Here is a 17,213-nt window from a genome sequence, read left to right as displayed (position 1 = left end):
ATGACAACACTTGATATCAAGAAATATGGTTATAATCATTACAAAGCTTGTTAAACAGCTTGCCACATACGTATACACACGCTTGCTAAAAACTCGGGCGTGACAGCACCTTGAGTCATATTTCATTTACCATATGGACCCTACTAATCATACAGCAAATAAGATTAAAGGTGATCTTCTATTCAGTGTCCTTTTTTTATCACTGATCTCTACACTATTCAGGTCAGTGGTTCTTATTCATGTCCAAGACACTCAATGAAACAAAGAAGCATATTTTACAATAACGAAACGTAGTAGGAAAGGTGGAGGGGGCACCATGCCCTAATCATATATGAATAAGTGACATTGTTAGAAGTCAATGATCCGGGTCAACCACACCTACAGGTATACTGTATAGGCCTATATACGTTTTTACAGATTTCGATATTTACCTGCTTTCCCTTCGATTACCCTGCTATAGACGACCTGTATAGATCGATGAGTCCCCAAAACGAACAAAATGATCAATGTACATTCACCATATCGTTCTTGAGGGGCATATACATAGGCGGCGGAAGCGGGGGGGGGGGGGGGGGGACGTGTCCCCCCTAAATTTGAGGTGGGGGGACGGTCCCCCCCTGTATATATTTTTTTTTTTTTTGCTTGTCAATTTTTTTTCCGGCGTCCCCCCTAAAACTTTTGGTTGATAACCTTTTATTTATTTATTTATTTTTTTGCTTGTCTAAATTTGTTGTGGTCCCCCCCTAAAATTTTTGGCTTCCGCCGCCAATGGGCATATATCGTTGTGATACTGTATATAAGGAAAATATCTTTTCTGGCAATTCATTCGAATACGTCACTGACGAAGCTGTGCCTGTCATGACCCGGTAGGAGAAACGACCCGGTAAAGATACGATCTTGCATGGAAATTCAATAACACTACATAGACATTGCACGCCAATACGTCAATCGAATTTCAAACATTATACATTTTTACGTAATTATGTTACGGTGTTACGAACTTGAGATCGTTTCAATGTTCTCGAATCGTCACACACAAATTCATGAACTTATAATATAGGAGACCTTATTGTAGAAGACGTAGTTAGGGGTTGAAATACATGTACATGTAGAAATAGTATACGTGGTACAGGGGGATCAAAGTAATACACTTCACCAATTTAATATAGCTCCACCTTGCGATGAGACTGAGAAGGCAGGTACCACCGTGACGGTGATAATTTATGTTTGTCCAAACAAACCAGTAAAACTTTATGTGCATCTTCAGACACATTTCAAACCGATAGTTTATCAGTTTCCTCGAAGCTATGTTGCATGTATTTACCAACCAAAGAACGTATTTTGTAAATACCCTTTATACTATAGTCTGGTATTTTCGGTTTCTTCATTCCTGTCTCCGATAGTTGGCCGGATATCGCTGAAAGTAACCTCTTTTGGTTCGCTCGATTTCGTCCTTGGCCTCCGAACCAGATTAGTCGTGCTCACGTGACTCTCCGCGCTGCTGCTCGTAGTACGCGTACGCGCACGGTCCTTGTATATCCCCAACGCGCCCGGTGCCAGTGCACTCCCGACCAGTTTAGGAACTTCCGGTGTAATGCAGATCACAGCGTACAACTTGATCACGAAGAGACATACAAGGACGAGAATAGCATTTAAGCTCGTCAGGATACCGGAATACATACTGCTTTCGAATTCCAGGTTGGCAGTAACGTAGGGGACGCTGAACGCGCCGATGAGGATGCAACTTCCGAACGACGAGAATGCAATGAAGCGAGCTTCGTGATAGTTGTCGGGAAGATGGCGACCAAGGATGGTGAAGATGCAGCAGATGATGAGAAAGGGGAAGTTATAGATGATAGTTGAGAGAGGTTCCGGCCAAAAGACATCGCACCACATCTGGATCTTCAGCTCACCGTTTCGTTCGAAGGAAACCGGAACGACCTTGCTTGGATACAGAAGGAGCCATGTTGTTTCTATTGCTAGCTGCATTGAAAAACAATAGAGATCACAAACATAAATTACATGTACCAATCAGAAGGCCCCCTATGGTCATTTCCCTCTCATACAGGTAATAAATCACAAATATGGCTCCTTGGGTGGTCTACAGATTCTTTACAACCAGACTGCATTCAGGTTCACAATACCAACCGTTGCTATGTCAGGAAGGACTCTGGAACGTTGTTTCGCAGTTTTAATGCCGGGCATTCTGGGGAGCGTTTCATGAACATGATGAAAGGACTTGTCGGACATTTTATCAGACAGTTACTGTGGAAACAGTGACTCTCAGCCAATTATCAAGGAAAGTAGTCAGACCTGACAATTTGTCGGACGAAAATGTTGATAAGACGCTCCCCAGAATTCAGTGTAGACATGTTAGAATAGGCCAGGTATGCCAGAGGGCTAAAGCCAGGGCCCTGGGAACGATTTCTTTTCTTACATGGGGTGCTGATGTAAAATTTGACAAGCAAACAAAAAAGGATTTCTCTACAAAATGAACTTCATATTGATCCCGAGAAACTTAACAAGAAAAAAAAAACGGGGTTATACAAAAGGTAGGTCATTTTGGTTACATTTATTTTGTCACACCTTCCAGATCTTCAGGGGGTGCGGCCTATGGAAAATAATACACGCAACACCCAAGGAAAATCTCGGGTGTGGATCATCATTCTGTTCAAAGAGTCGTTGTCTGTAGTTGGACATTTTGATACCAACATGATTCGACCACTTGTATAATCTGCAATATGTGTTTAAGCGTTTAAATCAATTTCCTATTTATGTTCACCTTGAAAATAATTATGTAGAAATTTATTCACGCCCTTCCCAGTTTTAATATTCCCCGTAAATCCATATAGGAAGAAGCATTCCTCCATGGTCTATCATTAATCCAAGTCACTTACCTGGATCAGGACTGCTAGGACAAACAAGCTAAATTGACCACAAAGACTCAGCAAGTGAGCATCTTCTTGTGAGTCAGTGGCCTTTGCCTTCTTGAAGATTCGGTAGAGTCGTACACATTTGATTGCAAGGGGCACGTAAATGATGGTATATGTGACGGATCCCGCGATTCTGGTAAAGGTACAGATGATCCTGGAAGGAGGCAGCACGGCCATAAGTCCGACGGTGAAACCAGTTACCGTACCAAACAAGGTTAGTAAATGAAGAACAGGATCAGAACCTCTGAGTAGTGTGTCATTGATGTTATAGACATACAGAAGAAATATAATAAGAGCAGTCAGGAGACCAAGACCAGAAAGGCCCACTAGGAAAGGACCAAGCCAGCTGTGGAAGACAAGAGGGACAGGCTCAACGGTCATACAGGTGGTATAATCTGTGGACGGGTCGGGGAGGGCGTCTGCTGGACACGCCACACATTCAGACTCGGTGGCACTGATCTCGTTCAGCTTACATTGACGGCAGTTCCAGCAGCATGTGGCAGTATCCGGGATGCGATCCTTTACCTGCCGACTTTCGCACTCCTCGCTGCAGATAGATTTTGGCGGGGTAGTGGTGTTCCAACCAACATCTGTATAGAACCATACATCCCATTCATGCAACTCCAGACGAGCGTCCCGCGTCGGACCATCTTTCCAAAACCCCACCCTTTCTGCTTCCAGGACAACACCATCTGCACCTAGGCGATAGTTCTCAATGGCGTACCTTCCCTCTCCATCGCCATACTGATTAAAACTGAAATTCCCATTGGCCAAGCTCTCAAAGGCCGTTGCAAATAGGTAAGGGGCAAAGTGTTTGCCATCGGTCCCAAGACGAATGACGCAAGCGGTCACGTCAGTCTCCTCCATGCATTCCTCATTCATCATGGCGTCCAGGGCATAGGCGTAGGCAAATACAGCATCCATGACAAGGGTCTCGAAGCTTGGAAGACGACTGTTAAGCCACCGACCTTGACATTGGAACTGTGTTGCTTCATTGTCATCCAGTGGACAGTCAACGTACCTCCTGAAGAACTCGTCAACCCATGGATCATCACTCGTCTCAGGGTTGATTTGAGAGAACGTGTCGTCAAAAGCTGGGAGGCTTCTTGAGTATGGAACAGTGGCCATCATTCCTAAAAAATTGGAGAATAAAAAAAACCTGTGTCATAAAAATCATACCTTGGCCCTATTGCATATTATCTGGGAAATTTGAAGTACTATTTACCAGCCGATTGGTAGTTCTGTGGAAAACTTAGTTTTGAATGGTTATTCACTCAGTCAGCATTTGAAGACTCTTAGCTCTTACATGGTATGAAATATGCGAGGGAGGGGTGGCATGGCCAATTTGGACCCCCCCCCCCACAGATACGCCACTTATAACCATTATTGAATCCATTTTTGATATATTTCTTTTTATTTCCAATCGCTGCTGAATTGCTAATGATATGATACTCGAAAGTGGATTTACTTAGTCATGATCATGGGTCCTTGAAACATGATATTTATGACTACCCATTGTAAAACACGATACATAATTTGCATTTCAATTTCCTTCCCGAAGTAATGTGTCATTCAATGTGTTTTAATCTATTTCCCATGTCCTTTATTGGAAAGTTGTTTGAAGCGTAGGTTTGATTGGGGCTTTTGTCTGATTGTTTCGCAAATGGATTTCTATCCGCCATGATATAACGGATTGAAAAGTAAAATTTATAAGAAGCTGTAGACGAGCAAAAGGAGTAAGAAACCACTGTATCCTTTTCTTAATACTAAAACAAAAATCATATTGTGCGAAAAACTTCGATTACATAATGTTCAGAAAATACTGTCATATTTCATTATTTTTCCTTTCCTTCTTTTTTCCTTCTTGTCTTTTTTTCTTCTTGGTCTCGAATTTTTTTTAGGGAGCATGGTCTATTTTGTCTGATACACACTCGATGCCAGCGTTTGGTGCAATTCAATACATCGAATCATTTGTCATTTATTCAGACCATCTTATTTTTAGAAGAAATAACAGTTCCCAAGGTGAGCATTATTAAACCAAGAAGGTCTAATTGCCTTTAGAATGATTTAGACTAATATAACAAGCTAAAGTTGTATTAGATGCTCTGATCTTAAGAATACTAGCTGGCACTGAACGATTTATTTTACAGAAATTATATTTTACATCGTGTATATACTATATAGGAATGAAACATATTTTTACTAGTATTAATCTACCACAAAAAGGCTGTAGTACATCAGATGTTCACGACGGACGGGTATTCAATCATTCCAATTACCTTGGGTTTGAACATTACATCAAAGAGAACACGTGTAACATGCAAATGCAATAATGACACCTTTGGTGTCGAGCTAACTACTTCACTAGACACTGCTAGGGTAAAATGATTGATGAATTCCTACTACGTACATCGATGGAATATGGGTGTCGTTTTAACACCATTTTTCATGCAGTGTGATATCTGAAAATATGAAAAAGAGCCATGGTTGTGAGGAGATTTACCATGTTGACGATAAAATAATTGAAATTAAATGAAAAAGGACAAAATAATGATTTCAAATTAGTCATGTTAGTATCTTAACTAGAATTAGATTGGAGGCCTTGCATCGAAGTGGATATTACCTTCCAAAATCATTATGGTTATATAATTTCGATCGGCGTTTGATTAAAATGTTGTCACATCTGAATATACCGCCCTTCGGCTGGGCGGAGATACACTGACAGAGAATTTCATGTACAATGCGTATATGATACTGCTCTTCAATATTTTATTCATTGCCAATCGAGGCAAAGGCACTCTCGGCTCTATATCAATAAATATTTTGTTTGATGTTTCAATAGCTTGTGCTGTTGAATTATCAATCGTAGAAGAGGCTCAGCGACTATTTTGATCATTTTAGGTATAATGCTATTACCTATTTCAGATGGAAAGGGACGCAGTGAACTGTTTGTCTGTCAGTTGTTCTTGGAAGTGAAGTTACGCATGAAATGATTTGACAAAAACAAAAGATAGTGTTTATATCCTGGGGATATTGTATAGGGAAGAAAGCGAAACGAGGCAGAATTTTGAGGAGAATGATAATGAATGCAGTCAATGTACTCTATACACACGAAAATCCATATTAAACATCAATGATTCAAACCTATTTTGCCGTTCTTCATATATGGTCTAGATTGTCTTACTTTACTTTTAATTACATACGATTAAGATTACTACAAATTTATCCTAAGGGGCTTACAATTACAAGCTTCGCTTTTTAATAAGTCCCTCATTTTCATTTTCACATGCTAACTGTAATCTATAAAATTTTGTCTAATCATCAAAATGTATCTTGAACAAAAATTGTATACATTTCATCTATTTCCTACGAATTTGTTAATTGATTATTGAAGTATACTTATAACACTTATTTTGTTTTGTACATTTATACATATGTATATATATGTTTGTTATGTTTATTATCAGAAAATGGAAATGAAATAAACTAAACTGAAACTGAAACTGAAACTGAATGATTTGACATATAAGTCAGATTTACCATGCATAAATACAGTAAAATATGGTAGGCCTAATGGTGAATTAAAAAGATAAAAATTAAACATTCATTGAGAAATTTTTTAATTTACCTAATTTATTTATTTATTATGTATGTTTAGGGGGCTCCATCCCAATGCTCCCTTCCGTATATCCAATGATTTGGAGTAATACTAAACATATCTGATCAAAAGTTTAATAACGTTCATGGTGATGAGGATGATGATGGTGGTGGTGATGTTGATGGTGATGTTGAAAGGAAACGATTGAGACTATCGATAATCTCGATTATAATTGCAGGGATAATGATAGTAATGAAGCATGCCGTTTGCTGCGTGATATATCTTTTTTTTTTAGTATTCGACATTACTCAAACACCGTCCACCGGTTTATATTTGTTTGTTTTTCATATTTCTTCTATTCTTGTAATTGAAAACCACAGCAAATCGTGACACCGCACATCACTTTGCAATTGCGCCCCATATCCTGCCGAATAAACGTGATCATAATATTCGCTCTCGCTCTGTATGCAAACAAACTGAGCTCGGCAAAATAACGTGCATTTAATAATCCCTGCAATCTGTCACATGTTCGTGCACTTTTCAATCGTATCATTTTTAATGAAAAGTATTTACTTTTTAGGAGAAGAATGGTAAACTGGATGACAGAAATTATTTCAGCTTTATTTAAAGAACCAGCATAAATGAAGCAATAAAGATGTGCACAGAAAAATGTGGCGGGAAAAATACTTTCTCTTGCGCGGCATACTCATGAAAATGATATTCCAAATAGGCAATTATTTGAAGCAAAATGAAGATCGGCACAAATAGCTAATCGGTACTTAATACAGGCTACTGAATTCCTAGTTTCCATGGTGATGTAGTCATGCACGGTGATTTTAAAACAAGATTAATTTGCCGTAAATCATTGTTTTATTGTTCAGATGGGGACGGGTTGGAGGAAATAGGAAATCTATAATAAACCCTCTCTACCCCGACGGTCTTTGAAAAAATGGCCACCAACTTCTGGGCCATCTACTTTTCTTGATAAAAATTAAAATCCTAAAGTTGTAGTCCACACGTTGATTAACTCTGGTAAATATATTTGAAAGTGCAAGGATAAACACCTATTACAGGGCTATATTATGCCTATTTTGAAGATTATATTATCCCCTATTTTTTCTTATCGGAAAATTGTTGCCCCGATCATTTAGCAAATCCTGGATCCGCCCCTGGATAAGCACGCACGAGCTCGGAACACTCAAGAAACCATAGCATGTACGGATTTAACGATGGCTGTTTGCGCACCTTTTAGCATGTTTGTCAAATATGACGAAGGGGAGGTTAGGTAACTAAATGGGCACCAAACCTGTTTGGAATTTGCTGTTATGCTTGTCCTCATCGTACAGCATTTATTATGTATTATAAGATTTCACACATTTTCTGCAAAGACCGAAGGGGGAGACATGATTTGTGCTAGGTTTCTTGTTACTTTTTGAAGTGGCTCTTTTAGGAAAATGAATAACTGAATTGTTCATAATGTTCGCATAATGGAATGTCAAAGGCTTGATAGGGATGTTTGACATGTCATATTTTTCCTTACATTTGTTATATTGCTGTATCAAAATGCTTGTAGAAGTGTCACTGCAAAGATTATGTGCATGTATATTCCATTCAGGAATTAAATTTGAACGCCTGTCACATTTAATCGTGATCGTTATAATCTTTGTGAATATCAAAACAGCAGATTAGTCCTTGATTGTGGACAAACGACATAATAGGAAAATTTTCGTCAGTTCTGAAACTTCGGACAAAACTGCTCTTCCGGTTCATCAATTTTCGTCACAGATCTCCGAGACCGGTGCTTTGTCATTTGACGAGCATTTTCAATACATTTTCTCAAATATAACCCGTCAGCATGGTCAGAGACAATTCATAATCAAGGGAAATCGAAAGGAATTGACCTGTGTATCGATTTTCGAATCTGTGCAACCCAGTCACAATGGAAATTCAATATCCAGCCAATCAGACAATGGCATTAAGTACTGTATGTTATTTTTGTAGAGCTGTGACATGATTGGTTAGAAGTTGAATTGTATTGAGCCTAGCTGATATCCCTTGAAATCAAATCCTTACGATTCCCTACCTGCAGGGGAGGATCTAGCTTTTTCCAAGGAGGGGTTTGACAGAGAAATTTGACAAGCAAAAAAAAGGGGGGTTCACTATAAAATGAAGGTAATTTGGGGTTGGCTCCAAAATGTAGGTCATTACCTTTTTTTTAAATTGGCTGTCCAAATTGGGGAAGGGGGTCAAACCTCCTAACCCCCCCCCCCCCCGTAGATCCACCGCTGACCTGTGTGAAAATTTCTTAATCTGGCTTGATCAAGTATATCAGTTCAGCAGTGTGAATCAACTAGGGTTGCAGATGTTGGTCATGAGCCAGCTGATCTTGTCGAGACAAAGATGGCTAATATTGCATCCGTGTATGATTGATGACGAAACTCACCTAGTGTCGCAGACTTCAATCCGGCTATGTCAAACGCATCGGCGCCGATGTTTCCTACGCCGTCACTGGCGATCCAGGTGAAGTGTCCAGGAGCTGATCCATTGACGGAAGAGTTGAGTATCTTTACTGCACTTTGTGGATGGGTAAAGAGCACTACAGCCCTGGCCTTGTTGTAGGGGTACGCCATCATCTTAGCTAGGATCCTGTCGTACTCCACCGGGTCAGCAGTTTCGTCTAAAGACTTGTTAGGTGCGACAGAGAAAGTTGGAGAATGAAATCAAGGGGTGAAAACACAACATAATGATGAGATTTTCTTGATTGGGCCTGATGGGCCAACATTATTTTGACATCGATAGCTATATCTTCTCCGATTCGTTTCAATCCAAAGTTGTCCTGCTGATTTAAACCGCATATAAGAGACTTCATAAACAGCCGATAAACTGTTTACTCCAGCAAAAGATATTTAAAGGCATTCAGTGTTTAGTTAACTGATTTGTGAGAGACCTCTATGATTCCCAGAGATCTGAAATTTCTAAAGCGTAAAGAAATAATTTACGTCTACAATTACCTGATGGTATGCGATGCATATTCCAGCCTCTGCTGTCTGTACCAGGAATTCCGAGTAAGCATTTTGCCCGTATTCGTCATCAGAGTACAGGAAAGATACATAAGTCCAGTTAAAGTTGGTCAGAATGTCCACAATGACGCTGACCTGATAGCGATCGGGTGGGACTGTTCTTAAGAAATATGGATAGACTTGCTTGTCGCTCAATGAATCACTGGTAGAGAGATAGCTGATCTGCGGTGTGGCCTGAAGACCCAAGAGAGTCGCTGCCTGCATGCTGGACTCACTGCGTTCCGCACCCACGATGCCAATCAACGGGGTTCCTCTGCAGCACATCCCACCGCTGCCATCACCTTGGACAGTGGAGTGCCTCGTCGACCCGGAACAACTTCCTCCCGATGACGACGTCCCCGTGACTACACTGTAGGTACCATTCACACAATTACAAATGACCCCGTTCCTGTCGGGGACAAAGTTCATCGATCTCCCGAGTGCGACGATGTCGTAGTAACACGTATCGTAGATATGGAACCCGATGGTGATGCCGGGTAGGATCGAACTGTCATTGTTGATGTACTCAATGGCGTAGACGAAGCCCTCGACGCGTTTCAGAGACTGGAACTCCCTGATTATAAGGCACGCCTTTGAATTTTTAGTGCTGTAGTGGAGTCCAAATAACCCACCGATGACGACATCGCCGTCCCGTTGGTAGACGACCTCGGGCTCTGGGCCATCGGCATTTGCCAGAGTCCTCAATATGACCAAGACCAAACATATTCTAATTGAAATATACGTTGCTGCCATAATTACTTAAGTCTGATAGTTACAAGGATGTCTGTCATGCACGACTTTAAGTCGTGAAACTGTTGCTTAAAATAAGTGTCAGGTGCATTCGATCAAAGTCTTCTACAACATGCCATTTAGGATACTAGTTCTTGGGTACCTCTGCATACCTGCATTCTTATCATCTTCTTTCCTCTCTCTCTCAAATTTATTGAATATATAATTATGGCAGGGTGAAGATACTTTCAGGAAAGATTAAGATTGATGCAAATAATGATTTCCTTAGACTTTCCTAAAGGGCTCGTAGCGATACATTACGAATCAACATTATTCGGAGACAAGTCGGAGGTTCACATTCATTTCGAGACTTCATTGTGTCATTACAAAATGCTATTTGCTTTCTCCAATATTTCCAGGGTTCCGACTTCAAGTGGAGAGGGTTATTTTCTGTTTAAACCTGTAAAACAAAGAAAGAAACGATATTTTTATGGTTATATATGACTCAGAATTCGTCACCGTTGTCTTCGGTTCATGATGATTTTGTCAAATCATTCATCTATATCATTTACCCATATCAACCCGATTGTGTCTAGAAGAATGCAAGCTTTTCATGAGTAAATAAACAAAACATAAAGACCAAGTTTCACTAAATCAAAAAGGCTATCTTGTTGAAAGGTCTCGAACTGAGTTCCAATAGCGTAATGTGCCAAAATGTTAAGGGACAGACATGCCGTATGGGGCAAGATTTCTAAAAGCTGTGAGCGAAGCCAGCGATAATTTTTTTTTATTGCTCTTTTATACAAACATCCTATTTTGCGATGGATTTTGGCACAGTATTTATAAAACGATGTCATATCTCTTCCTCTTTCCTTTCCCTTTCTGTCTTTTCTCTTTTATGAAAATTTATGTCGTTTTCATTAATAGATTAACTTTCTTTGTGCTCCTGTACTTTATTTTTAATTTTGTTGAACACAGACATTCGACGATTTAGTTATGTGACTTTGAAATTAATGAAGAAAAAAGGGCAAGAAGGAAGGAAAATGATATAGGAGATGGATAAGTAAACAGCATATTTATATACATTTAATGATTTTATGAGAAGAAGAAAGCGGATTTGATTAATACGAAGGTCTATTGTAGTTGTTTAAGTTTTCTACAAGAAAGGGAATGGGGAGAAGGTATATTACATAAACGATAAGGAAATCCAACGTTTGTCGGTATGATATTCAATTCATTCAATTTCGTTTCCAAATCGTTACTAATTCCCCATAAAAGCTTATATTTCTCTCCATATTTTATTGAAGGGAATTATTAGGATATTAATTTTAAAGATAATCTTTGAAAATTGATTGAGTTTCCCATTTCAATGAATATAATTACACTATGATAAATATGGTATTCAAGCGACCACATGTTAGCGAGCGTGTGCGTGTGTGGGGGTGTATGTGGGTGTGTGTGTCTATGAAAGAGGGTGCACATCATTCATACTCGGCATCATACATCCTACAGTTGTCATGATTGTATGGATTATGATGAAGAGGATAAATGATGAGGGGAAGGAGAAGGATGATGATGATGATGATTAAGGTGATGGTATTAATGGTGCTAGTGATGATGATGATGATTAAGGTGATGGTATTGATGGTGCTAGTGATGATGATTAAGGTGATGGTATTGATGGTGCTAGTGATGATGATTAAGGTGATGATATTGATGGTGCTAGTGATGATGATGATTAAGGTGATGCGGTATTGATGGTGGTAGTGATGATGATGACGATTAAGGTGATGGTATTGATGATGATGGTGGTGATTATGATTAAGGTGATGGTATTGATGGTGGTAGCGATGATGATGACGATTAAGTTGATGGTATTGATGGTGGTAGTGATGGTGATTAAGGTGATGGTATTGATGGTGGTAGTGATGATGACGACGATTAAGGTGATGGTAGTGATGGTGATGATGATTGAGGTGATGGTATTGATGGTGATGATGATTAAGGTTGATGGTATTGATGGTGGTAGTGATGGTGATGATGATTAAGGTGATGCGGTATTGATGGTGGTAGTGATGATGATGATGATTAAGGTGATGGTATTGATTGTGCTAGTGATGATGATTAAGGTGATGATATTGATGGTGCTAGTGATGATGATTAAGGTGATGATATTGATGGTGCTAGTGATGATGATGATTAAGGTGATGCAGTATTGATGGTTGTAGTGATAATGGTGATGACGATTAAGGTGATGGTATTTATGGTGGTAGTGATGATTGAGAAGAAGCTCAAACTATGGCGGGGGAGGGATGAAGAGGAAAATAATAAGAGGATGGTAGGAGAAAAACAGGAAGAAGATAAAACAGAATCCAAAAGGAGAAATGGGAAGAAGAAGAAGGAAAAAGGAAAAAACAGAAGAAGAAGAAAAAGAAGAAGAATAAAAAAGGAAAAAAGAAGACGAAGAATAAAAAGAAAAGAAAAGGAATGAAAAGAAAAAGAAGAGAAGAGAATGAATAGAAATGATATACAAGGAATACAAATACGATGACAGATAGGGATCTTTGAGGACTGAGAGAACAACATCTCTTGCTATCGCAATAGAATATTGTCGGCTACCCATTCCGCCGTTCATTTCAGGTAAATATTTGCAGTCCCTTCACCATGGTTAATGTACTCATATCGCCGATCGGTATTTTAGGCACCCGCGATAACGCGTATTCAATATCTTGTCCAAATAACGTACATAATTATTCATGACTAAGATGATATGTCTTTCAAGGGAACACTACATGTGTAGGATCATCTTTAACAATAGTACACAATTTTAGGTGAAAGGGTGACCAAAATGAGATCTGATTGTGGCAAATGAAAATAAGCAATATTTAGCGCTGAATATCGTTAATCTTGAAATGAATAGAAATGAGGTAAATCAAACACCATGTTCTCAATTTTGATAAAAAGTTTAGACATTATTTTTTCTACTTTTTATATGAATTATTATTATTATGATATCCACACGTGCAATTCAAGACAGCCTACATTTGAATTGTCTAGTCTCCGTATATTCAAACACCATACGCAAAGTACGTGTAACCCCTTTTAATCGGCATTGCATTTCTAATACCTTCCCATTTGGAAGCGACAAATCGAATTTCCAATATTAAAGCAAAATTCAATTATCTGTCTTCTCACTCCATTGCCTCGCTCACTATTGTATTTTCCATTTCATTCCTATTCGATATTTTTGAAGCACATTTTTTTATGCGGTGAGACATTCGAGCAGAAGTATAGGGTATAATTCGTTTATGTAATATACTCTCATTGTAATCATAATGTCAACTTTCATTCTACATCAATGTTATGAACTATATAGGCGTACACTGTTAGAAAATTTATCCTTAAAATAAAAGAAGTTCCTGCAGCAGAGTCTCGAGAACACCTGGGGAGCGTTTCATGAAAGGACTTGTCGGACGTTTTATCCGACAAGTCCCATTTTATCCGACAGTTACTACAGTAACAGTGCCTCTCAGCCAATCAGAATCAAGGAAAGATGTCAGATCTGACAACTTGTCAGACAAAAATGTTGATGAAACGGTCCCCAGTAATCTTACCAGATTGCGTAATCTTACAGAAAATTGGTATTTGGTGTATGGAATCTTACAAATTTCCTTCAATAAAACGCCCTTTTCCCCTTTTTAAACTGACCTGTTCTGTTAAATAGCAGAAAAATTCCTGTTTTATGAATCTACAGAATGATTCTGTTATTGCTTTTTGCAAAATCTTCTGTTTTTCTGTAAAATTATGGTTTTTTAACAGTGTACATAATCGTGACTACGGTTATTTAATATGGAGCTGAGATGGGGGAGGGGGGGGGGCTTAAGAATATTGTGCTTTGTTACTTTCCGAATATTCTGTATTTTCTGGTTATTCTGTATTTTCTTAATATTCATTTACATATCCCGTGTATGCCTACATTTTCATTATTATTGTTTTCTCTCACTCACCATGCCCATTCCGTATGCAAAGAACTGTGTCTGAGAGTGAGTGTGTGTGGGAGTGGGGTCCTGTCATAAATACCCTGTCTGCCAATTCAGAGTTTTTTATATAAAAAAAACGATTTTATATATACGTGTAAATACTTTATTCCCCTAAAAACAAAGTGCGTCTTTATATGGGGTCAAAAATCATGAATACATCAACTTTTACCCCATAATTTTTTCACCCCCCCCCCCCCTCGAAAAAACGACCATTCTGATGAGCTTTGCACTGTAATCCCATGTACCTATTTTGTTAATGGGATTGAAAATACATTACATAAAAAATTAATTGCGATTTTCATGTTTATGCCTATGATAGAACAGCCTTCAAAATAATCGCATCATCACTCAGTAGCCAAATTTGCATTCTGACACTGTTACATGTAGTTACGTGGAAACTAGTTGTAATAATTCTGTCAGTATTGTGAAAGGCTTTTCCTGTTGGCATAATATGCATTCTGTTTACGATTCAAAGTTCATATTACCAATGCATATTTTCTTAACCTAGGGCTACCTGAATGTATGTATGTAACATGTATACTGAGAATATAATGGCTTTTATAAAGTGCAAGTTATGACAATTGCTAATATCATGTCCAGTATTGAATAGGACAGGGCATCATTCCTTTCAAATTTCATCAAGTTCTCTTCTATTTCTATTTTCAACAAACATTAATGATACCATCACATTAAAACGAAATAATTGCTCTCGAATGGATAGATTTTGTTTATATTTTGTTTCATTTGAGTTCGTTTATCAAGAAGACACTTACTTAGCACATATATGACATAGACCTATAACGATAATAAAGTCAGTAACGATATTAATTAACATGATTTAAAATAATTGGTAAAAATTGACATGTTATGTAAGGCTCCTTTTATTGTACAGAGGCTTATGTGAAAACTCCATCTGATATACATGTAGATGTTTACCTTTTCAGTTTACATATTAATAAGTAAAACCTCATTTATACAAATCAAAGTTGAACGCAAATGTTATTTTCAAAATGTGATGATGTTAGATTTCATCATGCAATACGAATTAACATTATATTAAATAGAAATCCTTAATCCTATAGACCTACTCACCAATCTGTCTTGTAAGTTGTTTTCCCCTTCTACCAAACTGTATACTCCAATTAACACTGTTCAGTCTTATAAGTACCTGCGTCCACGTAAATACATGGTGTTGTAATTAGGCAAAGTTTACAAAGCAAAAGAAGCAAACTAGGGTCGTAAAGGTCCCCGATGAAGATTGGTATATCTTGGACTTTGTCCTACTCCAACCTGAACGAGATAAACTTTAATCATGCAGATGATGATGTCTATCTATACGTCGTCCGAAAAGCAAGCCTTATAGAGAAGAATAATAGTTAATTTACCTAACTGTCAGCACGTGTCACTGACGAGCATATTCAGTTTCAAATTTCAAACAATATCTAACCACCGATTGAAAAATGTAAATGGTAAATGACTGAAAGGGTCGTGCGGAAATGTAAGGTGTCGGGATAAATGCGCGCACTGGGCAAAAACGAACGCACGACGAACAATCATCGGGAGTTTATTACAAAGTAAACGTTGTCACGATTCTCATATTTTTCTTTTTGAATGAATATCAATACAATCGAATGTTTGAAGAATAATTTCTTATTTATCCTCCCACAAAAACATTCACAAGAATATCAGTTTATTGATCATACTAAACATGCTGAAGGGGAAATCCACTCGGATTCAACTTGGTTTTGACAAAATTGTTTGAATTTGAGCCCCTCCTGGTTTTTCTTCCTTTTTTTTTTGGGGGGGGGGGTAACACGAGGATAAAAATAATATATTCCAAATTTCATGACCTTTTTTCAAATACGATTCGCCCCTAAAAAGTGGTCAATCGAACTCTGGACTGAAATAAAAGTCATTTTATACTAGAAGTAAATCTTCAAGATTTTATTCTAATATTACCAGAGTTCAATATCAATTGCTATCCATAGCCAATTTAATTCATTTTGAATCCTTGTATTTAGAGTGTATTGAGATGTAAAGAAAATCAACTGCTTTCTGTTTTTTTTTAAACAAATCATCAACAAAAAGTGTGCACGTTACCTTTGGCTTGGTCAACACAAGATGACTCATGAACTGAAAATACTACGTAATACACGTCATAATAAATGTCAGGTTTACACATGAGAGAAAACTTTAGTCCCTTTTTATATGAGATTATTCACACTATGGCATGATGACTTTATTTCCAGCTCAGGGTATATAGAGTGCTGCTGGTTGCGATGTACTACAGTGGTGATCTATGTGCGTAAGATTTCATTTGGCTTTGAACTTTATAATGCTCATGACAACACATACGACCACCATTTGTGAGTGGCTCATTATATTGCTTATATAAAGTGATTCCAGCTCATATATCTTACACATAAATAAGAAGTGATTCTTTTTAAAAAAAGTCAGAATGATGAGGAATCAGATTTTTTCTATAATTGATTTGTGTGTTCATTTGCTGCATTATAAAAAAGCTGCAGATTTTTTTTCGGAACCATCTATACAATGATATTTTTTGGTTAATCTTGATTACCAATTAATGAGGTGGAGATACCAGGGGCCCGTCTTACAAAGAGTTACGATTGATCCAATCAATCGTAACTCTATGGAAATCCACCAGTGTCATAATTTTTTCTACAGGAAATTTGCACAATGTCCTTTGTAAACAAAGAGAAGCGCAGGGAATTTTAAAGAAAACAATGAATGCATGAATATACACCATAGCTAGAAAATATTTTGAACAAACATGTATTTTAGATGTTGATGTTGCTGGCCGTCCATAGTTGCGATTGATCGGATCAATCGC

The 17,213-nt window shown here is 38.1% G+C and overlaps 1 protein-coding gene across 3 annotated transcripts; it reads right to left on the bottom strand.

Annotated features, from left to right (window-relative positions):
* Positions 1-292: 292 nt before the first annotated feature.
* Positions 293-15,838, bottom strand: LOC129259627 (metabotropic glutamate receptor 3-like). Of its 3 annotated transcripts, none has more exons than XR_010293330.1 (6): positions 15,452-15,555; positions 9,543-10,779; positions 8,975-9,215; positions 2,898-4,066; positions 767-1,983; positions 293-527 (listed from the first exon to the last, which is right to left on the bottom strand). XR_010293330.1 is itself a non-coding variant. In XM_064098273.1 (6 exons), the coding sequence occupies exons 3-6, from the start codon at positions 10,341-10,343 to the stop codon at positions 1,360-1,362; spliced, it is 2,835 nt and encodes a 944-aa protein (XP_063954343.1). In that variant the 5' UTR covers positions 10,344-10,779; positions 14,327-14,404; positions 15,452-15,555; the 3' UTR covers positions 641-1,359. The 3 variants fall into 3 exon arrangements, 2 of the variants coding, with proteins under 2 accessions (XP_063954343.1, XP_063954342.1); XM_064098273.1 differs by lacking the exon at positions 293-527 and adding an exon at positions 14,327-14,404 and having other exon boundaries at positions 641-1,983; XM_064098272.1 differs by lacking the exon at positions 293-527 and having other exon boundaries at positions 641-1,983; positions 15,452-15,838.
* Positions 15,839-17,213: the final 1,375 nt, after the last annotated feature.

This window comes from Lytechinus pictus, chromosome 4 (genome assembly GCF_037042905.1).
Source record: "Lytechinus pictus isolate F3 Inbred chromosome 4, Lp3.0, whole genome shotgun sequence".
NCBI classification, from domain to species: Eukaryota; Metazoa; Echinodermata; class Echinoidea; order Temnopleuroida; family Toxopneustidae; genus Lytechinus; species Lytechinus pictus.
The sequence above is the reverse complement of the archived record's forward strand: the minus strand, read 5'-3'. Positions and strand labels throughout refer to the sequence as shown.